This window comes from Lepidochelys olivacea, assembly GCF_965140295.1.
Source record: "Lepidochelys olivacea isolate rLepOli2 genome assembly, chromosome: 6".
Taxonomy (NCBI): Eukaryota; Metazoa; Chordata; order Testudines; family Cheloniidae; genus Lepidochelys; species Lepidochelys olivacea.
In genome coordinates this window covers 43,665,511-43,688,682 of record NC_140416.1, presented here as the reverse complement: position 1 = coordinate 43,688,682, position 23,172 = coordinate 43,665,511, and the positions used below count along the sequence as shown (strand labels likewise).

At 44.0% G+C, this 23,172-nt stretch overlaps 1 protein-coding gene across 1 annotated transcript in view; it reads left to right on the top strand.

The window, feature by feature from the left end:
- Nucleotides 1–6,739: 6,739 nt before the first annotated feature.
- Nucleotides 6,740–23,172, top strand: part of PRMT3 (protein arginine methyltransferase 3) — a gene marked incomplete at its 5' end in the record, with an annotated part of 104,290 nt that continues 87,857 nt past the window's right edge. Inside the window, 5 exons of the mRNA XM_084632288.1 lie at nucleotides 6,740–6,866; nucleotides 6,951–7,086; nucleotides 13,976–14,058; nucleotides 19,133–19,182; nucleotides 20,732–20,834. Of these exons, the coding sequence (XP_084488414.1) occupies nucleotides 6,740–6,866; nucleotides 6,951–7,086; nucleotides 13,976–14,058; nucleotides 19,133–19,182; nucleotides 20,732–20,834 (499 nt within the window). The remainder of the gene's footprint in view (nucleotides 6,867–6,950; nucleotides 7,087–13,975; nucleotides 14,059–19,132; nucleotides 19,183–20,731; nucleotides 20,835–23,172) is intronic.

Here is a 23,172-nt window from a genome sequence, read left to right as displayed (position 1 = left end):
GGGAGAGAATTTCAGTATAACACAAAGAAGCTGCTGTTACTAGTTTTGCTGCTGTCAGCCAGGGACCGTTTAGAGAATGGTTGCTGTCGAATCTGTGCCAGTAATTATGTTATTGACTAAGTGTAGAGGGAAAAATAATTTATCTAATGATTTTAAGTCATGTGTTTATTGCAACTAAGCCTTGCTGCATAAAGTTGGAACCATTTGGCTTGCCAAGGGTTCTTGTGTAGATTAATTAACAAGAAAATATATATTTGTGCAAGGAGTTCATACTGTTTCCTAGTCTTAGGGATTCCTTATTATACATTATATTGGAGAAACCCTATAGAAAAAAATTTTTATCAGTAACAATGGTTGATTTTGATAAACAATGTTTGAAGAGTCGCTATTAATCTGATATACCTCAAATTTTTTATAATCAGAGATGGGTCCAAAGGAGACCTTCTAAAATAATCAACCCCCTTCAAACTTCACTGGGGTTGTGTTTTTGATGTTAAATTAAAATTTCCAGATTCAAACCTATGGTTTTGGTACTGGGTCAGATCTAAAACTTAAGAGGCCAATGTTCTGGTTTCAATGTCACAAAATCCTCCGACTTCTTCACAGGTGATTTTTAACCCAAGATAGTAGAAATTTAGAGTGACTTTTGTGATTCTGGGGCTGAGTAATTTGAACAAAAAGCCTACTCAGAATCTAATCTGGATCCAAATGTGGGTTTGTTTTTTTTAAATCTAATCTATCCATGTATAAACTGTTCTCAGTCACTGCTATGGTATTTGAGCCCCTTCTTTGCTTAAAATAGGAGTAGGAAAGAGAAGAAGAAAACCAGATTTTGGAGGGGATACCACAATTCCCTGGGTCAGATTCTGTTCTCAGTTACACCCCTGTAGATCTAGCATAATGCCACTGAGAGCAGTGGAGTTGCTCTGGATTTACTGTGCTGTAACTGAGATCAGTATCTGACTGGGACGCAATGTGCTGCTAATTAGAATTTGGGTCACTAGCTCAAATACTTGAATCACAAAAGGTAGTGCTGGTGTTCCCTCTGCTGGTTGTACAATGGCAAATAACTAATAAGCACTGTCCCCAGGGCACTTGACATCTATAATTATGCTGATAACAGTCATCACCCAACATCTTTGCTATCTCAAATGAATTGTTTCTGAAACAAACATGATGCATTCTAGTTTGATTTGAAAGATTAGATAGGAGTTGCTGGGAAGGGAAACCATGTTTGTCGGTGGAATACAAATAGGGGAAAGACCAGAATTAGCAGAAAAGAATTTGCTTTGACCTTCTCAGAGGGTACTACAACTACCCCAGTTATACAAGAATTAAAGGAAATTAAAAGGAAATACATGACCGTATCTTTCTATATGAAAACCAAAGCCCTAAACCTGCATTAGTTTATACTGGGCTTGAACCTGTTTATATGTCACACCAAAAAATCAGTATGGATCCCTCTGGAGCTGTGCCAGTTTAACCAGGTTACAGTGCTTAGCCGACATTACCAGTGCCGGAGGGGTGCTCAGCAAGTGCTTATTGTTGCACATACGAGGATGTGTCACAGTCAAACAGCATAGCTGGATTTAAAGGGGAGGCCAGATAATTTCATGGACCATATTAATATTGATAATTACGCAAACTAAATGGAGAAATCAACTCAGGTGCTGGAGGGCATACACTGATCACTTCAGGGGGCAGGAAAGATTCCAGCTCCTCCACCTCCCCTCTGTATGCTTCATTGTACAATTAGAGCTTGATCCAATTCCTATTCAAATCAATGGAAAGACTCCAGTTAGCTTCACTGGGAGATGGATTGATTTTCAGTCAGGCACAGAGTCAATCAGAATAGTAGACTTGTTGGCCATTGGTCTGACCTGGTATGACACAGCTTATTTTCCTTGATGGTGGCCCTCACACTTTACATCCATCAGTATTTAATGTTGAAAATTAAAATAATTTTGAAAGCTGTTGTACCTTTTGAATGAAAATGAAGGATCTTTGTTACAATAAATAGTAAAAAGCAGGTGCCAAACTTTGAAACAGATGATTTTTCTGCCTTTTTAGATATTTAATTTCTTTTTAACTAGTCACACTGACACTCATCTTTGATAAGAAAGGGAGAATCACTTTGCTTTAATTTCCTTTAAGAAATAATTTAAATCCAAAAATGGTAACTAGCAATATGTTAAGTGCCTGATTGTATTATTCTCTCTAAATTCTTAGCAATAAGATAAGTAGTAATAGTAATAATTACTACCTCAGCTTGTGTAAACTGGAGTAGTTCCATTGACTTCAATGATGCTATATTGATTTACATCAGCTGAGGACCTGGTCCTTTATCTCCCTCTTTCTCTGTCACAGATCTACATACATATGTATTTGATGCCATAAATTTACACAATGCTTTTCAAACATATAGTAAGATGCAATCTGTGTCCCAAGCAGTTTACAATCCACATATACACGTGATATATACAGTCAACTGAAGCAAGGATTGTTTGCAAAGCACCGTGTATGTATATATCAGTATTTGAGTAGTTTGTATGGACTTGAGAAGGGCACTGCAGATGTCAAAGAGGCCAGAGAAGAGGAGTTTTCTGGAATCAAGACAATAATCAAGTAAAGAAAAATCTATAGCTAGGCGGAGCAGTCAATCATAGAGTAGCTAAAATGCCAAAAACCAAAAATGATATTAATAGATAATGGCTATTTTAGCGATCACTTATAATTCTTAATCTCCTTGATTTTGTTTTTTGCATTATTTCCCAGTCACATGCTAACCGGTACCTGTCCCTTATACTAGTTGCCTTGTACTACTATAAAAAGTAATGGTACGCAATTCTTACGCAACAAAAAGGCAAAGAACTGTATGGCCATTGATGTATATTACAGACTAATAAATATACTTGATTCCATTATTAATATTGTTGTTACTACTGTCTCCAAGTCTTAAAAAGAGGCTATGTAAAGTAATGTTTTATGATACCTAATAACAGACACTGCATACTGTAAAATCAATATAAATTAAATTGTATTGTTTAATAATTAGTACTAAAGTCATGTGCCTAAACATGTTTTCTGCTTATCAAATATTTGTTAAAATATATTTAAAATGTTACTAAAAATGGCAGGTGCTGCATAATTTTGATGTTAGGGAGAGTGCATGTTACATTTTCTTTCTTGATTTTTGTTTTGTTTTAAATGGAATCGGGTCCTAATTTAGGACATGTATTATTTTTCTTAAACAAATTTTTCTAGTGCAGGTTTGGCTCTTATATTGTACTTGTTTTTCCTCTCATTCCCCACAAGGTGGAATCATCAGCTTTCTGGGCCTGGTAAACATACAGATGAAAACATTTAGTAATAGCATGTTGCATTTTAAATGTAAATAGTATAGCACCCGCAAAAGCTCAAAAATCATGAGTAAGTCACCTCCCATCCCCCAATAATGAGATTTAATTAAAAAGATGTGGGTCTTTTTAATCTGGCTTCTGATTTTTGGACTCTTGGGAGGGGGGAACTCTCCAGAGATATAGAGTAAGGGAATTTTTAGCCCTGGCTTCAGGAGCTCTCACTGAGATCAAATTATAAAGATCTGTATAAAATGCTCCATGATAGTGAGTAGCTTCCCTTTCCCCTTCTCCTGAAACCCTAAAATTTTAATTATTTGCCCCCATGTTCTACATCTGCTGTCCCCTGAGTCCATCAATTATACAACCTCCTAGCCCTTACCCCTCAGCACGGCGCCAGCTTCCAGTTGTCCTGGGGGGGTGCTCAACCCCCTCTCGGTCCCAGACCCCACCCCCACTCCACCCCATCCCCCAATGCCCCACCCCTACCCCTTCCTGCCCCAGCCCTGCTTCTTTCTGCCCCCTCCCCGTGTTGCCTCCTCCCTCCCAGTGCCTCCTGCACTCAGTGGAACAGCTGATCACAGTGGGTAAGAGGCAGTTGCAGGAGGAAGAGTTGATCAGCGGAGCTACGGGCAGGCAGGAGCCACTGAGGGGAGCTTGGCTGCTGGGGGAGGGGGAGAACACAATTTAAAGGTTTTAGCTGTTGCCAGAACAGTTCAAGTCACACACATACCCCTCAGGTAGGGCCCCCACTTACCCTCAATTTCCCCTCCTGGAAACCAGAGGCACCCGATAATTTTTGTCCACGGGTGCTCCAGCCCTGGACACCCATGGATTCGGTACCTATGCCCCTCAGTGCATCTCTGCAGCTCCAGGGGTTCTTCACTTCCTTCTCCCAGGTCTGGGGAGCAGCTCTAAGGGTTGTTTAGCTTAGTGGGGCAGCTTGTGACATTGAGGCTCCTTTGCAGAAGGTTCCTCTGCTCAGAGGTGATGTGTGTGTGGGGTTGCATATCAGGTCACAATCCCCCTCCCCCCATATTTCTGCCAAGGTTTGCCATCCCCATTCAGTCACCTGGTGCGACTGCCCCCCTTCCCTGCTTCGCAGCTGTCAAGAGCCAGTGAGCTCCAAGCTATGCCTTATGGGGAGAGGCCTCCGGTTTCCAGGATGGGAAACTGAGGGTAAGGGGGGGGCGTACTTGAGGGGTGTGTGACTTGAACTGCTCTGGGAACAGCTAAACCTTTAAATTGTGTTGTCCTCCTTCCCGCCCCCACAACAGCAGGTACAGGTGGTCTCTGCCCATTCTTTGGAAACAACTCTCATGTCAGACCTGACAGACTCACTACACCAAACACATCTTGCAGAATATTTAGCCATAAAGAGTAATATGAAGTATCTAGAGAAAACTTGTAACTTGTCAAGATTCATAATCATTGCAAGATGTATGTACAGGTAATAGTTAAGGAATAATGTATTTATAGTGAAAGCATGGTTTATAGCAGGAGTGGCCAACCTGAGCCTGAGGAGCCAGAATTTACCAGTGTACATTGACAAAGAGCCACAGTAATACATCAGCAACCCCCCCATCAGCTCCGAGCGCCTCCCGCCCACTGGCAGCCCTGCCGATCAGTGCCTCCCCTTCCCTCCCTGCACCTCCAGATCAGCTGTTTCATGGCATGCAGGAGGCGGGGAGAAAGAGGGAGGAGCGAGGGCATGGCAGGCTCAGGGGAGGGGGCAGGAAGGGGTGGAGTGGGAGCAGGGCCTGTGGCAGAGCCAGGGGTTGAGCAGCGAGCAACCTCTGGCACATTGGAAAATTGGCGCCTGTAGCTCCAGCCCCGGAGTCGGTGCCTATGCAAGGAGCCGCATATTCCCTTCTGAAGAGCCGCATATGGAGCCACAAGTTGGCCACCCCAGTTTATGGACTTGGAATAACAGTCACCAGCGGATAATATGTCACAGTGATAGCCCATTTGAACAGGAGGGAGTTGTCACCCCATGCTGATTAACAAGTGATGTAATCAAGACTAAATTGTCTAGCCTTGTTCCATCCCAAAACTTTTAATGGAAAACCATCAGAGCCTACTGCAAACAATCAAAACCACTTGGAGGTTATAAAAAGGAACATTACAACAGACAATCACCCTGATGGTTTAAGCATAACACAGAGTGGGAAGAGGCACTCTGGATCCTTTCATTGAGGAGACATCTTGGGGAGCAGTGATGTTCTCATGAAAAACTGAATCCTGGTTCCTGTGAAACCAGCCAGCTCTGCCGCAGACTGACCTTTGTAGTGAGGGGGACCCTATTTTATTATGTTTATGTTTTATGATTTTGTTTTGTATGGGAACCACTTTCTCTCAATTCTAGTTAAATCTTTACCCTTTCTCATAATAAAACAAAAGAAGGTTTATTTAAGTGCTCACAAGTGTTGTGTGGTTTACAGTGGAGCAGTGATTAAGGTACATCCAGTAAACTGGGGTACACTGCACCTTTGTGGGCAAAGGATCTAGGAGTGCTGTGAGTAGCTAGTATCAGGGGCTGCATATTATAGGGAGCTGCCCAAGGTAAGCCTGTGCCTCACACAAACCCAGAGCCCCTTCCTGCACCCCAACCCCCTCATCTCGAGCCCTGAGCCCCCCCAAACCTGGAGCCCATTCCTGAACCCCAAACCCCTCATCCTGGCCCCACCCCAGAGCCTGCACCCTGAGTCCAGAGCCCTCACACCCCCTCCCGCACCCCAACCCTCTGCCCCAGCCCTGAAGCCCCCCCACCCCAGCCTCTCATCCCCAGCTCCGTTGGGTCGCGAGCATCAACGATTTTCTTCAACGGGGTCGCCAGAACAAACGCTTGAAAACCCCGGCCTGGGGCGGGCTCTCTGCTCGCTGGGGGCAAAGCGCGGCCCGGCCCCGCGCGGCGGGTCAATGCAGCGAGGCGCTCCGAGCCCAGGCTGAGGGGCCATGGGACGCAGGTAGCACGCTGGGGGTTCGAGGCCGGGCTGTGCTCTCCGCTCCCGCCCGCGGCTGCCGCGCTCCGCCCGCGCCGCCTCCCTAGGCCCCATGACCCCGGCCAGCCGGCGTGATGCTGAGCCCGCGGCCGCACTCGGGCAGCGCGGGGACACCGCGCAGGCGGGCGAAGCCCGGGATCCTCCCCCGCAGCCAGCCCGACCCGCTCCCGGCAGCCCGCTGGGCCCTGCGCCCCGCCCCTCTCACACTGGCCAGGGCATTTCCCCACCGGCTGTCTGGGGGCTATTCCCTCGCCGGGCAGCAGGGGCCGCTCCCCGCAAACTCGTGGGAGAGGAGCCCCTCTTGGCCCATTCTCCTTCCGGCGCCGTAACCTCGGCCCCGCCCCTCCACGCGCGTTCTCTCCGAACTCTATTGGGCGATGGATGGAGCGTCAACCCGGAAGTGGGGGCGGGGCGGCCGGTGTACTCCCCGCGCGCACGTGGGCAGGCTGCCGGGCGCGGGGCGCGCGCCGTGGTGTCGAGATGTGTTCCAGGGCGGCCGCCCCCGCAGGTGGGTACCCGCGCAGCCCCGGTCCCGTCCCCCCGCCCCCAAGGCAGCGCGCGGCTCGCTCACCCCTCTCCCTTGTGCCCGCAGCTCCGGGGCCCGGCCGGGGGCCGGTGGAGGAGGACGAGGCGGAGATGCCGGAGCGGTCTGACAGCAGCGGCGAGGAGGCCTGGGAGGACGAGGAGGACCTCGCAGAGCTGCAGACCCCCTGCCTCTTCTGTGATCGGTTCGTACGGGCAGCTGGTCCCCGGGAGCTGGAGGGCCGAAGAGGGAGCGGCTACCTCTGCCCCTTGTGGCTGCTTCTGGCTTGATGCTGGCTGGGAGGGGCCCCGCGGGCGGCGTGCCGTAGCAGGTCCCCAGTTGTCCGCTGCTCCTTGGGGTGATGTCCTTCCTTCCCCCTTCTCGCAGCCGCTTGCCTCCTACGCCTGCCTTCAGCCGAGCGGTTTGTGTTTGCGGTGCTGTTTTCTCAAAACAAATACCCGAGGGCACGTAATTCTTGCGTGTTCTCCTGTCAGTCGAGCCCACCTCTGCTGCTGATTTGCTGAGTGATTGTGGGTAACTCATGCTCCCTTTCTGTGACCATGTTTCTGTTCCCATTCAGTATGTCTTGTCTGCTTAATTCCGATTCCAAAGTTTAGGATCTGATGCTGTAGGTTTCTACAATGCCTCGCACAAAGGGTCTCTGATCTCAGCTGGCACTTCTAGTTGCTATTGTAATATAAATACAGGTTTCAGAGTAACAGCCGTGTTCGTCTGTATTCGCAAAAAGAAAGGAGTGCTTGTGGCACCTTAGAGACTAACCAATTTATTTGAGCATGAGCTTTCGTGAGCTACAGCTCACTTCATCGGATGCATACCGTGGAAACTGCAGCAGACTTTATATACACACAGAGAACATGAAACAATACCTCCTCCCACCCCACTGTCCTGCTGGTAATAGTTTATCTAAAGTGATCATCAAGTTGGGCCATTTCCAGCACAAATCCAGGTTTTCTCACCCTCCACCCCCCCACACACACAAACTCACTCTCCTGCTGGTAATAGCCCATCCAAAGTGACAACTCTCTACACAATGTGCATGATAATCAAGTTGGGCCATTTCCTGCACAAATCCAGGTTCTCTCACCCCTTCACTCCCCTCCAAAAAAACGCACACACAAACTCACTGTCCTAATATAAATACTAACTTTAGTTTGTAGGTGGGGATAGTGATGGGCACAGGTTGAGGAAATAAATAGATCCATAGTTTGAATTTTGCAGTTCTTTTGCTAGAAAGATATAGATATAAAGATATAGAGTCCGCTGGGCCAAGGTTAAAGTAGGGGGCAATCATCTTTTTTTTAGAAAGATTGTGTTTCTGGGAGGAAAACAAAGGACCATCTTTCTCTTCACTCTCTACTCCTCAACAAATAGAGGCTTTTATTCTCATGTGACATGGCTGTCATATTGTCTGGAGTATCTTATGATTGCCTGCCTCAGGGCAGACTGTCAAAAGCAGGGCAGACATGCCAAACTGGAGGTATGTTCCACAATTAGATTTTCATCAACCCCGTACCAGATGTGAACTCCCAAAGTACTACAATAGTCTATACTACAACTGGGGGAATTGCCGACCAGTCAGTTTAACTTCTGTACCTGGAAAGATAATGGGGAAAAAAAAATTAAGAAATCAGTTTGCAAACACCTAGAAGATAATGAGGTGATAAGTAACAGTCAGCATGGATTTCTCAAAAACAAATCGTGTCAAACCAATCTGATAACTTTTTTTGACAGGGCAACAAACCTTATGGATGGGGAGAAAGTGGTAGATGTGATGTATCTTGACTTTAGTAAGGCTTTTGATACTGTCTCGCATGACCTGCTCATAAACAAACTAGGGAAATACAACCTAGATGGAGCTACTATAAGGTGGGTGCATAACGGGTTGGAAAAGCGTTCCCAGAGAGTAGTTATCAGTGGTTCACGGTCATGCTGGAAGGGCATGACGAGTGGGGATGTGCAGTTCTGGGTCTGGTTCTGTTCAACATCTTCATCAATGGTTTAGATAATGGCATAGAGAGTACACTTATAAAGTTTGCCGACAATACCGAGCTGGGAGGGGTTGCAAGTGCTGTGGAGGATAGGATTAAAATTCAAAATGATCTGGACAAATTGGAGTAATGGTCTGAAGTAAATAGGATGAAATTCAATAAGGACAAATGCAAAGTACATCACTTAGGAAGGAACAATCAGTTGCACACATACAAAATGGGAAATGATTGCCCAGGAAGGAGTATTGCGGAAAGGGATCTGGGGGTCATAGTGGATCACAAGCTAAATATGAGTCAGCAGTGTAACACTTTAGAAAAAGCAAACATTATTCTGGGCTGTATTAGCAGGAATATTGTAAGAAAAACACGAGAAGTAATTCTTCCATTCTGCTCCGCGCTGATTAGGCCTCAACTGCAGTGTTGTGTCTATTTCTGGGCACTACATTTCGGGAAAAATGTGGACAAATTGGAGAAAGTCCAGAGAAGAGCAACAAAAATGATTAAAGGTCTAGAAAACCATGACCTATGAGGGAAGATGGAAAAAATTGGGTTTGTTTAGTCTGGAGAAGAGACGACAGAGAGGGGACATAACAGTTTATTAAGTACATAAAAGGTTGTTACAAGGAGGAGGGAGAAAAGTTGTTGTTCTTAACCTCTGAGGATAGGACAAGACACAATAGGCTTAAATTGCACCAAGGGAAATTTAGGTTAGACATTAGGAAAAACTTTCTAACTGTCAGAGTGGTTGAGCACTGGAATAAATTGGCTAGGGAGATTGTGGAATCTCCATCGTTGGGGCTTTTTAAGAGCAGGTTGGACAAACACCTGTCAGGGATGGTCTAGATAATACTTAGCCCTGCCTTGAGTGCAGGGGACTCGACTAGATGACCTCTCGAGGTCCCTTCAAGTTTTATGATTCTAGTCGTAGAATGGAGTCAGACAGTCCTTTTAGATGCTCCTGTTTATCTTGCCACCAAGGCAAGCTGGACTGTGATATAGATGGTGATTTACACCCAAAAATCACAAAATATTCATGTTCCACCCAGTCCTAAGAGACCAGTCACTCACCTGGATGGATTTGCATCCTAGATCTCACACCAAAGACAACCCTGGGAGCCAATTCTATAATCAACCAAGGGCACATCTACACTTAAAATGCTGCATCAGTACAGCTGCAATGATTTAGTCCTGACCCTCTCAAATGATGGGAGAGAGCTTGTCCAATAGGCTTAGTTAATCCACCTCCCTGAGAGACAGTAACTATGTGGGTGAGAGAAGCTCTCCTGTTTACATAGTGCTGTCTACACGGGGAGTTAGTGAGAGATTAAAGTGGGTAAAAAATATATGTACAGGTGAGTTACTATGGTTTCAAAAGGTAGCAGAGATGTAGTAATTTGCTGGTTTCTCAAAACTGTATCCCTCTAGGACAGAGCTGGCAACGGGGTTTGTTGCAGGGATTGGTTCCTGGGTTAGTGTTTCTGGTGTGTGGTGTGTAGTTGCTGGTGAGTATTTGCTTCAGGTTGGGGGGGCTGTCTGTAAGCGAGGACTGGCCTGTCTCCCAAGATCTGTGAGAGTGAGGGGATCATCTTTCAGGATAGGTTGTAGATCCTTGATGATGCGCGCTGAACAGGTTTTAGTTGGGGGCTGTAGATAATGGCTAGTGACGTTGTGTTACTTTCTTTGTTGGGCCTATCCTGTAGTAGGTGACTTCTGGGTACCATTCTGGCTCCATCAATCAGTTTCAATTCCCCAGGTGGGTATTGTGCAGGGTGGATTTGATTTAAATCACTAGTCAGGAAGACTCGATTTAATCATGGATTTCTACATATAAGTGCATTCTTGTTGGTTGTTATAACCTTAATACATATTTTTCACAACTCAGAGACTTTCCTGCTTTTTCAGATCCCAAACGATTTCTCAATTTGGAATGAATTAGTCCAAAGGAAGAAAATATTCTTTCTACACCGGCAGAAGAAGCTACTGCTGTTAAAAGTGAGATTCTCACTTCAACAGTCGCTGAATCCAAGTGCTTAAGTGACTTCCACCAGTTCACTGGTGTGACTTTCTTTAAAACATCATCAGCAAACGTATATTTCTTGAACGATTCTTATCCCAAACTGGGTCTCTTTTACGGCCTGCTGACTTTAGCAACACTTTTGATACGGTCTCCCACGGTATTCTTGCCAGCAAGTAAAAGAAGTATTGGCTAGATGAATGGACTGTAAGGTGGATAGAAAGCTGGCTAGATCGTTGGGCTCAATGAGTAGCGAACAATGGCTCCATGTCTAGTTTGCAGCCGGTATCAAGCGGAGTGCCCCAAGGGTCGGTCCTTGGGCCGGTTTTGTTCAATATCTTCATTAATGATCTGGAGGATGGCATGGACTGCGTCCTCAGCAAGTTTGCAGATGACACTAAACTGGGAGAAGTGGTAGATAGGATACAGAGGGACCTAGACAAATTTGAGGATTGGGCCAAAAGAAATCTGATGAGGTTCAACAAGGACAAGTGCAGAGTCTGCACTTAGGACGGAAGAATCCCATGCACTGCTACAGACTAAAGACCGAATAGTTAGGCAGTTCTGCAGAAAAGGACCTAGGGGTTACAGTGGACAAAAAGCTGGATATGAGTCAACAGTGTGCCCTTGTTGCCAAGAAGGCTAACGGCATTTTGGGTTGTATAAGTAGGGGCATTGCTAGCAGATCGAGGGACGTGATCATTCCTCTCTATTCGACATCGGTGAGGCCTCATCTGGAGTACTGTGTCCAGTTTTGGGACCCACACTACAAGAAGGATGTCGAAAAATTGGAAAGAGTCGAGCGGAAGGCAACAAAAGTTATAAGGGGGCTGGAGCATATGACTTATGAGGAGAGGCTGAGGGAACTGGGATTGTTTAGTCTGTGGAAGAGAAGAATGAGGGGGAGGTCTAGGTTGGATGTTAGGAAAAACTAGGAGGGTGGTGAAGCACTGGAATGGGTTACCTAGGGAGGTGGTGGAATCTCGTTCCTTAGAGGTTTCCAAGGTCAGGCTTGACAAAGTCCTGGCTGGGATGATTTAGTTGGGGATTGGTCCTACTTTGAGCAGGGGGTTGGAATAGATGACCTCCTGAGGTCCCTTCCAACCCTGATATTCTATGATTCTAGGTTTTCCCTTCTAGTGAGAGAATGGTACGGTAGATATCAAATCAATGAAGGCTACACTCAGAAAGACCTCAATATGCTGGAATATGTTGCTCAGTTTCACTTTCGTTTCTACTGCCTGTACATTCCTTCTCACATTTATCTCCAGACTTCTCCTTGTCTAGAGCTATTCCGCCCCCAACAATCTTCTATTCATTGAACTTTTTGAAACTTTGCACTTTTGGAGAAAGGCAAGGGATTGACTCTGTGTACACAAATTTGCAGAGGAACAATAGGGTTGAGGTCTGTTATTTCTCACCTCTATATATTTTTTTATTTATTTTAAATTTTTTTTGCTGTTAACGAGCATGTTATCTCTGGAGAGACAAATCCACAGTTTGAGAACTGTAAAACTAAGCATCTCTGATGGTATCTTCTAGACTGAGCACTGAGTCCCATTGGATAGATAGAAAGATTATCCTAAATAATCTATACAGAAGCCCCTGGAATCCCATAAATCCCTAATCCATGAACTATTGGAACTCATTTACAAAACTTTTCTTAAACATTACATGAATATATTGTCTCATATTATAGAATTAGAATTTATAATCCCTATTCCATGATGAGATATCTTTGAGTATAATGTGTCTTAATTAAAACTATCTTTAGATAGGTTTTTTCCTCAAAAAGCATTTTATCAAAGAAATCCAATTTAAATAAAAAAAATCCCATTAAACATTTTTTTTTAAGTTATTGATTTTTATTCACCATTGTATTGTAGTTTTAAGAATGCCTGATAGAGGTCCTGTCGGTGTTTGTCTCTGTCTGAGGGATTGGCACAAATGCAATTGTATCTTAGGGCTTGGTTGTAGACAATGGATCGTGTGATGTGGTCTGGGTGAAAGCTGGAGGCATGTAGGTAAGTGTAGTGGTCAGTAGGTTTCCGGTATAGGGTGGTGGTTATGTGACCATCGCTTATTTGTACTGTAGTGTCCAGGAAGTGGATCTCTTGTGTGGACTGGTCCAGGCTGAGGTTGATGGTGGGGTGGAAATTGTTGAAATCCAGGTGGAATTCTTCAAGGGCCTCCTTCCCATGGTCCAGATGATGAAGATATCATCAGTGTAGCGCAAGTAGAGTAAGGGCGCTAGGGGACGAGAGCTGAGGAAGCTTTGTTCTAAGTCAGCCGTAAAAATTTGGCATACTGTGGGACCAAGCGGGTACCCATTGCAGTGCCGCTGACTTGAAGGTATAAATTGTCCCCAAATCTGAAATAGTTGTGGGTGAGGACAAAGTCACAAAGCTCAGCCACCAGGTTTGCCATGACGTTATCGGGGATACTGTTCCTGATGGCTTATAGTTCATCTTTATGTGGAATGTTGGTGTGGAGAGCTTCTACATCCATAGTGGATACTCATACCTTCTTGACAACTGTTGGGAATGGCCACATCCACCCTAAGTGAATTGGCCTCATTAGCACTGACCCAACCACTTGTTAAGGCAACTTCCATCTTTTCATGTGATACAGTAAGCAGGTATAAATATATATTTTCCACTCCATGCATTTGACGAAGTGCATTATAGCCCACGAAAGCTTATGCTCAAATAAATGTGTTAGTCTCTAAGATGCCACAAGGACTCCTTGTTGTTTTTACTGGTAAAGAAGACACTTGTGGGAAATTTTTAAAACAAAAATCTTGGTGTTTGTGTATCACCTTACCTCAAAGCACTCCACAGAAAACAATTACCTACCACAACAAAGTTGTGTAGCGTAAGAAATATTTAGGCACCACTTAATACTTCCTCAGCTAAAATGCAAAAGTTTGTTTAAATGATTTATAGCAGCAGCATGGGTTAGGTTAGTTCTTTTGCATGCGTGTCACACCTCGCTCTAAACAATCTCAATTTAGATTAGTGTTTTAATACTATTGACTCAATGTATATTCATTTCTCTCTTTTTACCTGCAGGCTGTTCAGTTCTGCTGAAGATACATTTTCCCACTGTAAATCGGAGCATCAATTTAATATTAGTAATATGATCCATAAGCATGGTAAGTACTTCTGTGATAATTTATAACTCTTTGCCATGAAATGACATTTTATTTAAATAAATGTTTTTGTGGACCAAGAAAGGAAAATCATTTTAAAAAGAACAAAAACCTCCTTCTGAAGACTCGGGAAACAAAACCTATTTCTGTCTGGGCCATGTATGCTCTACTAAGTCTAATAAAATTCCTACACAACATTTCCATGTTTGGCCCTTTTTGTACTTTTATTTCGATCAGTAAAGCTCTGTCTAAACTGTAGACAGTGTCAGTTAAGTGTGAACAGCGTCTGACCATTACTGCTAATATAGCTGAGTGCATCTACCCAGGAGCCATCTTCCTTGGTTAGCTCTTTCTGCTTTTTCGTACCTGCTATCCTGAACCATGTTTGTGCTTAGATCTGAAAATGCCTCAGCTGTTTTTCACGGGGTGCAGTCCCATCTACATTTATAATTCTGCTATTGCCAGGGGACCCATCTTAAAAGGCTGTTATCCTTTTGACATATTGGGGTTTAGATAATGTTAAATAGGACCTATCTACACTGCAGAATAGAACTGCTTTATGGTGTCAGGGCAGTCATGCTGTAACCAGGGCCCCTGTCATGGTTCTACAAGTAGTGTAGGATAAATCTTGGAAATTAACTACTAGGGAGAGAGGAGGATGTGGATTGGATGTTAAGAGAATAGGGAGAAGTTAAAGCAGGGTGGTAAATATGGGAGTGCCGAGTGAGGGGACTTTGATGTGAAGCGGGTGGGGGGGAAACTGATGGAATTACAGGCACTCAGGTACTAAGATATTACAGTGGTAATAAGAACCTAGATAGGGAGGTATTGACAGGCATGTGCTGTTCAGGAAACACAGTAATAGACATAAAGGTGGTGGAGTAGCATTGTCTATTAATGACCAGGTAGACAATACAGAAATTAGAAGTGATGGAATAGATAAAATGGAATCTATGGGTTCAGATTTACTTTGGGGAAGAAAGGTAACAGAGGTTCCATGGGATGGAGTTTGGGGTCTTTAACACTGGTTTTCATGTGGATAGAGACCTCTTCAATATTTTTAATGAAATAAATACTCTTGGAATTGTTTGTTAATGGGAAAATTTTAATTTCCCATCTTTAGATTAGACACAAGTGCTACTAATAATTGTAGGGCCCAGATATTCCTGGATGTGATAGCTGACACACCAAATAGTCACCAAACCAACAAGACTTAATATTCATAAGTAATGGTGACCTCACAAAAGAATTGGTTGTAGAGAACAACCTTGGTTCAAGAAATCATGAGTTAATTCAGTTTGAGATAAATGGAAGGATAAGCAAAAATAGGTCTGCAACTAGGGGCCCTTGATTTTAAGAGGACAGACTTTATAAAAATTAGGGAAGTGGACTTGAGTGTGAAGAATTCAAGGATTTGAATATGGAGGAGGCTTCGAATTAGTTTCTGCAACTTTGACTTAAAAGTTTCAGAAGCCTGCATGTCAAGCAAAGTGGGGGTTGAGAGGGAATATAGGGAAGGGTTGCAGATGAAACTAGATGAACAGGGATCTCAAACAGGTTATTAAGAGAGCTTGCAAGTAAAGAAAGAAGGGATGGATCAGCCAGGAAAGCTACCTCTTGAAGATCAGGAAGTATAGGAGGGGAAAAAAAAGTGATGACTGCTAAAAGCCAAGCAGAATTGGATCTTACAAAGGAAATTAAAACCAATAGTAAAAGGTTCTTTAACCATTATAAATAAAAAGAAAACACCACTAAGCACTGAGGATGGGATGGAGATTAAAGTAATGTAAGTATGGCTCAACACCTACACTAATACTTTGCCTCAGTTTTTAAGAAGAGTAATCAGGAGTTTGGGGGCGGTGGCAGGGTGACTAATGGGGATACAGAAGTCGAAATTACCACATCTGAGATGGAAGCCAAACTCAAACAGCTTAATGGGACCAAATCAGGGAGCCTGGATAATCTCCATCCAATAATAAAGGAACTAGCACATGAAATTGCAAGCCCAATAGCAAGGATTTTTACTGAATCTGTGAACTTGAAGATCGTGCCCTATGACTGCAGAATTTCAAATATAGTACCTATATATAGTATATATTTAAGAGGCAGTGGGGGGAGGAGGGGAGTGATCTGGGAAACTACAGGCACATTAGTTTGACCTCAATTCTGTGCAAGGTCTTAGAACAAATTTTGAAAGAGAGAGTAGTTAAGGATACAGAAATAAATGTAATTGTGGTAAAATATAACATACTTTTACAAAGGGTAGATTGCGCCAAACCAGTTATCTTCTCAAAGAAAGATGAGGTTGATTTTCTAGACAAAAGAAATACAATAGATCTAATCTACTTGGATTTCAGTAAAGCATTTGCTACAGTTCCATATGGGAAATAATAGTTAAATTGGAAAAGATAGGGATTAATACAAGAATCAAAAGGCAGAACTGGGTAAGGGGGAGACTACAACGGGTCATGCTGAAAGGTGAACTGTCAGGCTTGAGAGAGGGTTGAGAGAGTAGACTTCCTCAAAAGTTGGTCCTGGGGCCAGTCTTATTTAATACTTTCATTCATGAACTTGGCCCAAAAAGTGGTGGTGTGCTAATAAAATTTGTGGTTGTCACAAAGTTGGGAGATAACTCCAGTGTGGAGGAGGACTGGAATATCCTTCAAAAGTGGTCTCCCACCTTTTTATGCCCAAGATCACTTTGTGAATTTAAGGGCAACCCAGGATCTATCTCGCCTCTTCCCCGAGGCCCTGCCCCTTCCCCAAAGGCCCCCTCCCCATCACTCGCTCTCTGCCATCCTCACTCACTTTCACCAGGATGGGGTAGTGGGTTGGGGTTCAGGAGAGGGTGTGGGCTTGGGCTGGGGCTGAGAGATTTGCAGTGTGGGAGGGGGTGCTCTGAGCTGTGCCTGGGGCAGGGGGTTAGGGTGCAGGAGGTGGTATGGGGTCTGGGGGGGAGGTCAGGGCTGGGGTTCAGGGTGCAGGAGGGGGTTCAGGGTGCTGGCTCCGGGAAGGGTCTGGGAGTTGGGTTGCGGCCTCCTGCCGGGCAGCCCTTACCTCTGGTAGGCAGGGCAGCTCCCTGCCTACCCCAGCCCCATGCCACTCCCGGAAGGGGCCAATACACTCCTGAGGCGGGTGGCCAGTGGGACGTGGCTCTGCACACTACCCCCTCTCTGCAAGCACTGCCTCTGCAGTTCCCATTGGCCACAGCTCCCCATTCTCGGCCAATGGGAGCTGCGGGGGTGGTGCTTGCAGGCAGGAGCAGCGTGTGCAGGGAGACCCCTTGCCCCTCTTCCCCAGGGCCATGGGGTGTGCTGGCCGCTTCTGGGAGTGGCATGGGGCTGGGTCAGGCATGGAGCCTGTCTAAGTGGTAGCCCCGCTGCGCCACCGGAGATTGCGATTGAGTGGAAGAGCCTCTAGGATTGACCAGTCAATCACGTTCGACTGGTTGGTGACTACTGTCTTACAAGATGTGGTGACCTTGAAAACTGAAGTAATAGAAATTGGATGAAATTTAATAGTTCAGTGTGAAAGGTGCACTTGGGGATTAACAACAAGAATTTTTGCTATAAGCTGGGGACATATCTGTTGAAAGTGACTGCGAAGGAGAAGGACATGGGTATATTCATCTGTCACAGGATGACGGTGAGCTGCCAATGTGATGCAGCCATGAAAAAAGGCTTCTGCAATCCTAGGATGCATCAGGCGAGGTATTTACAGTAGAGACAGGGAAGTGTTTGTATCCTTATACAAGGCACTGGTGAGACCTCATCTGGAATACTTTGTGTAATTCTGGTCTCTCCCGTTTAAGAAAGATGAATTTAAACTGGAACAGGTGCAGAGAAGGGCTACCAGGATGAACAGAAGAATGGAGAACCTACCTTATGAGAGGAGACTTAAGGAGCTTTGCTTGTTTAGCCTAACCAAAGGAAGGTGGAGGGGAGATATGATTGTTCTGTCCAGATGCATCAGAGCGATAAATACCAGGGAGCGAGACGAGTTATTTAAGTTAAGGGCCAATGTTAGCCCAAGAACAAATGGATATAAACTGTCCATCAATAAGTTTAGGTTTGAAATTTGATGAAGGTTTCTAACTATCAGAGGAATAAAGTTCTGGAACAGCCTTCCAGTGGGAGTTGTGGAGGCAAAAAACCTATCTTGTTTTAACACTGAGCTTGATAAATTTGTGGAAGGGATTGTGGGAGGTTAGATAGGTCATATGCCATTGTAGGCAATCTGTGACTGCTATTAGCAAATATCTCAATCACCGGAGGTGGAACACTAGATGGGGAGGGCTCTGAGTTATGACAGAGAATTATTTCCCAGGTATCTATCTGCTGGGTTTTGCCCACGTGTTCAAGGTTTTACTGATCGCTGTATTTGAGGTAGGGAAGGAATTTCCTCCCAGGTCAGATTGACAGACGGGGGTTGGCAAGGGGAGGGGAGGCCTTTCATCTTTCTCTGCAGCATGGGTCACTTGCTGGTTTGAACTAGAGTAAATGATGGATTAATATAGCAACCTAATGGAATAGTTCTGTTGCTGTCATCGTATAGCGAACATGGGATATGTTTAAACCGCTTTTGTTACTGTGCTACAAAGCCAGTTTAAGGGATTGTTTGTCATAAATTAGTTGTAGCTGACAGAGTTTATTCAATAATTAGAAAGCTGCTAATGTGTATCAAAATTGTCACGGGATACCAGCATTTATACTCAGGTTTCTAGCCAAAGACTCTTACTATCGATGTTACTGTAGATGTTGCTGCCTTTCTGAGCAAGCCAGGTGGAAAGCTGTTTGCTAAGTGACAGAATTCCCTGTTAGATAAGCTATGTTTACATGTGTTTGGTTTTTAGTATGTTGCAAATATAAACTGAAGACTGAATTAAAGGATCTGACACTTTAGTCCTGAAGAAAAATATCAGAATAATGTAGATAGCAAATGAAGGTAGGAACACTGCACTAAATAATAGTGTGCACCCCTGGGAACACTGGCCAATTGAACAACTAATTAACATTTGCACTATTGTAAAATATGTGATTTTTTTTTTATTGTAACATGAGCTTTTTTTCTTTTTCAGCACTTGAGTTTTATGGATACATTAAGCTAATAAACTTTGTTAGAATGAAGGTAAGTGGACAGTTTATTACTTCAATTTTTTACTTTGTGAATGGGGAAAAATATTTTGAGTGTGTTTTTACGGAATAATTCTATATTAAGTCTCTAGAAATAAGTAATTGTGGAAATTGTTTTAAAATTTATAAATGAATTTATGCAGATCTCTGAGCAGTTTAAGTGGCTTTTAGTTTTTATTTAGTAAAATCCACCTTAAATAAATGAAAAATATTTTAAAATTGAGACACAAGATGTATTCATTCCAGGGCAATATTTCCAGTCTCCTATAAAGTCCAAGTAATTGGCCTTCGTGTGATTGTGCTGCATATTGGGGTTTGATGAAATGAGTGGAATTTACCTACCAGTCTGGCCACAGCTGGAATAGCAGCTGCTGCTCCATTCAGTTTAGGGAGGGGGTTTCCTTGCCACTGGATCCATGTCTGTTCAGAATCATTCTCTGGTAGTTAAGGTAAGATTACATGAGGTGGGTAGAAAGTGCAAAAGGAGAGAACCCAAAGTAGGATTGGAAGTATTGCTCACTTCTAATTTGATTGTTTCAGGCCCTGTCTCTGTTTTACTGATATCAGGATATCTGGTTCAGAGCTGTAGTGTAGTAGGGACCGCTTCATGTGCCTGTGTACACTACAACTTATGAACATGTTGTAACTTTCTCCTGATTCAGTTTAGTTTTAGCATGGATGGGCTCTTACACAACTTAGCATTTTTGAGACCTGTAATGCCTGGGCATGTTTTCATCTTCAGGTAGTATGGACTGGTTAGTTAGTTACATCTTACTGTTAGTCCTGTGAGGTAGGTAATTGTTGTGATGTTGCAAATTGAGAAACTGATGTTTCGAGCCTGATTTTTTCCCCTCAAGATGTGCTGAACATATACAGCTAATTAGAGCTGTGAGGCTCAGCACTTGTAAAAACTGGGCTCTAAGTGACTTGCTCCAAGTCACAGTTGTTGTCAGAGCCAGATTTAGAATCCAGGAGTAGCTTTCTCTACTTCAGCAGTTCTCAACCAGGGACCCTGGGCCCCCTGGGGGGCTGCTAGCAGGTTTCAGGGGGTCCTTAAGCAGGGTCGGCATTAGACTCACTGTGACTCAGGGCAGAAAGCCCCTGCCATGTGGTGCTGAAGCCTGGGCCCCCAAGCCCTGCCACTTGGGGCTGAGGCTGAAGCCTGAGCAACTTAGCTTTGCGGGGCCATTTGTGGCATATGGCCCTGGGCAATTGCCCTGCTTGCTACCTCTTAATGCTAGCCCTGGCTTTTATATGCAGAAAAACAGTTGTTGTGGAACAAGTAGGGCCTGAAGGTTTTATAGCATGTTGTGGGGGCCTCAGAAAGAAAAAGGTTAAGAACCTCTGCTCTATGTCATGTTGCCAAGTAATGCTTCTCTCTCAGCTTTTGCTACAAGGTTATTTTAATAAGTCATTTAGACACTTGTAGCCCATGGAGAAAAGTGAAACTAACTTACTTATGTCTTGTAGTTTACTTTTTAAACTAAGGTCCTATGATTTTTAAGAACCTTATTTCACATGCTCATTTAACGTTTTTTGTCTAGAAACCAACTGCAGAATACTTGAATTCTCTCAGCAGCCCACTGCCGTGGGAGGAAGAGAAGTACTTGAAACCAGAGCTAGAAGATGATCTATTACTTCAGTTTGGTAAGACTTTTCAATCAGAGTATAGCCTTACTAGAACAATAAGTGACCTCGCCCCTTTCATAGTTTAGTACATCCCAGGTGAGACAATATCCCTAGATGTAGATGGGCTAGATTTACATTTCCCAGGGCAATGGACTATCCAAAATGTTCAAATGAAGTGATCTATGAATATTTTGTATCCTTAAAAAAAAAAAAAATAAATAAAAAATAAAAATAATAAAAGGTTGTATGAACAGATTGGGGAGGGAGTGTCACACTTAACTCTAAATGTTTATGGAATTTCCATTCTTATGCTGCAGCAAAACATTGTCTTTATATATCACATTTGGGTACTTAAAATTAATCCGATCACCTACAAATAAACACATTAGAGGTAGTAATCTGTGTAATTGAAAACTACGTCACATTTTGTATTGGTTATCTTTCATTAGGTACCTAACAAATACAATAATATGACGAAATTATATATTTGTATTTCCACCTTGGAATTCTGATGACCTATATAAATCACTTGAGTTTATCTCTCACGACTTATATTTGTGTTATCTGTATTCTTCCTCCCCTTTCTCAATACTATTTTGTCACTCACTTGGCGCATCTTTCCTTCATTTAAATTGTAAGGCTTTTTTTGTTTAGGGCGGGGACCGTGTCCTTCTATGTTTGTACGCTACCTAGCACAAGGGGGCCCAGTCCTAATTAGAACTTTCTGTACTGCAGTAGCACCCAAGATAGGGAATGGGGGATTGTTTCCCTTTCCTAACCAACTTATATTGGGATTTTTCTGACTGTACCGCTGACTTGCAATGTGATCCTCGAGCAAGTTGCAAAGGGCCAGATTTCCAGAGGTGCTGTGTACTCACGGCTCCATTTGATGTTATAAGGAGTTGGAGGTGCTCAACACTTCAGAAAATTATGCTGTAAATGTGTCTCTCACTTTCATCTATTGGGTAAAATGAGTATGTACCTATCAGCTGGGGTATGATTTTTAAATCCAGTTATTCCTGTTACTAGACATTATTCTCTCTGTATATCTCTAGTTCATTTTTTAGAAGATCCAAACTGTATCTAGAGAACGCTGTGATTTTGCTGTTGATCTACTGAAGTAACTTCCAAGCTGCTTGACCAAACCTAAATAAGAAGGCTCTCTCCAGATCTTCAGGAGCAATGTCCTGTGCTTCATGACTATCTTACCAATGGCTTGTTATGGCTTTGACATCCACTTCAATCCTGTTCCGTGGCTTTATATGTGCTTTACTGTGTATCTCCATTGTAAATTTTTTGATGGTTTCTAACATGTTCCATGCTTGCGCTCTCTCCCTCTCCCTCTCAGCAGTTTTCTGCCCTGCATCCTCCTCCTGACCCTCATTTTGGGGACTGCCTTTAGGGAAGGGATACTGATTTTTGTTTCCTGTTCTGAGTGGTGTGGAAGCATTATTTCCCCCATCCTCCATGACCCTAACTAGTTCTAAACATAGGCGTGGGAACTAGGGATGCAGGGGGTGCTGCCGGACCCCCAGGTTTTGTGTGGGGTCCTGGCCGCTGGCCCTGTGCCCAGGGTCCCATCTGCTGTCGGCCCTGTGCCCAGGGCTCTGCTCCTGGCACTGTGCCCTAGGGTCCCGGCGGCCACCCCCAGCTATGGTCCCAGTCTCAGCTCCCTAACTTCTGTCTGCATCTTCCCTCACCCGCCTCCTCCCGGAGCCATGGCCTGGTCCTGGCCCCTGCTCTGGGAAGAAGTGGCATAGATAGGAGTAAAGGGTGTGAAGTAAAAATTTTGGGGATCACTGGCTTTCAGCACTCGCACTGTAAAAAGTGTTCCAGTGTCACTGGTTTGAGAAGTTCTGTTGCCACAGCTCTTGTTGGCCTTGTGCAATGCCCCCCAGAAAAGCATTGCTTCATGAGATCAAAACAAAGGTGTATTTGGTCCCTAAATCTAAGCTCATTTTCTCTGCAGTGTTTCTGGCTTGTCAAGGAAGACAAGCCAGAGGATCCGTTTGCTCTACCATGCAAGAGACTCAATTACGATAACCCCATCTCCCAAGTGTGGTGGGGCCTAATCCTTCATTATTGACATCCAGTGGCAATTATGCCTGCTGTGTTCAGCGGGTGCAAGGTTGGACCTATGTTTTGAAGTCAAGGCACTATTTTAATAATAATGAATTATACTTACCTATGGATCTCAAAGCATCTCACACATTTTTATTAAGCCCCACAACAGCCCTGAGGGATGAGTTTGAAGGGCTATGAATATATTTTTTGTCACATGCTAGTTATGAAAGCCTTCATCTTGTAGAACATCTTGTCTTCTGAGTTAATAGCCCTTCTAGCTCTTGGCTAAGGT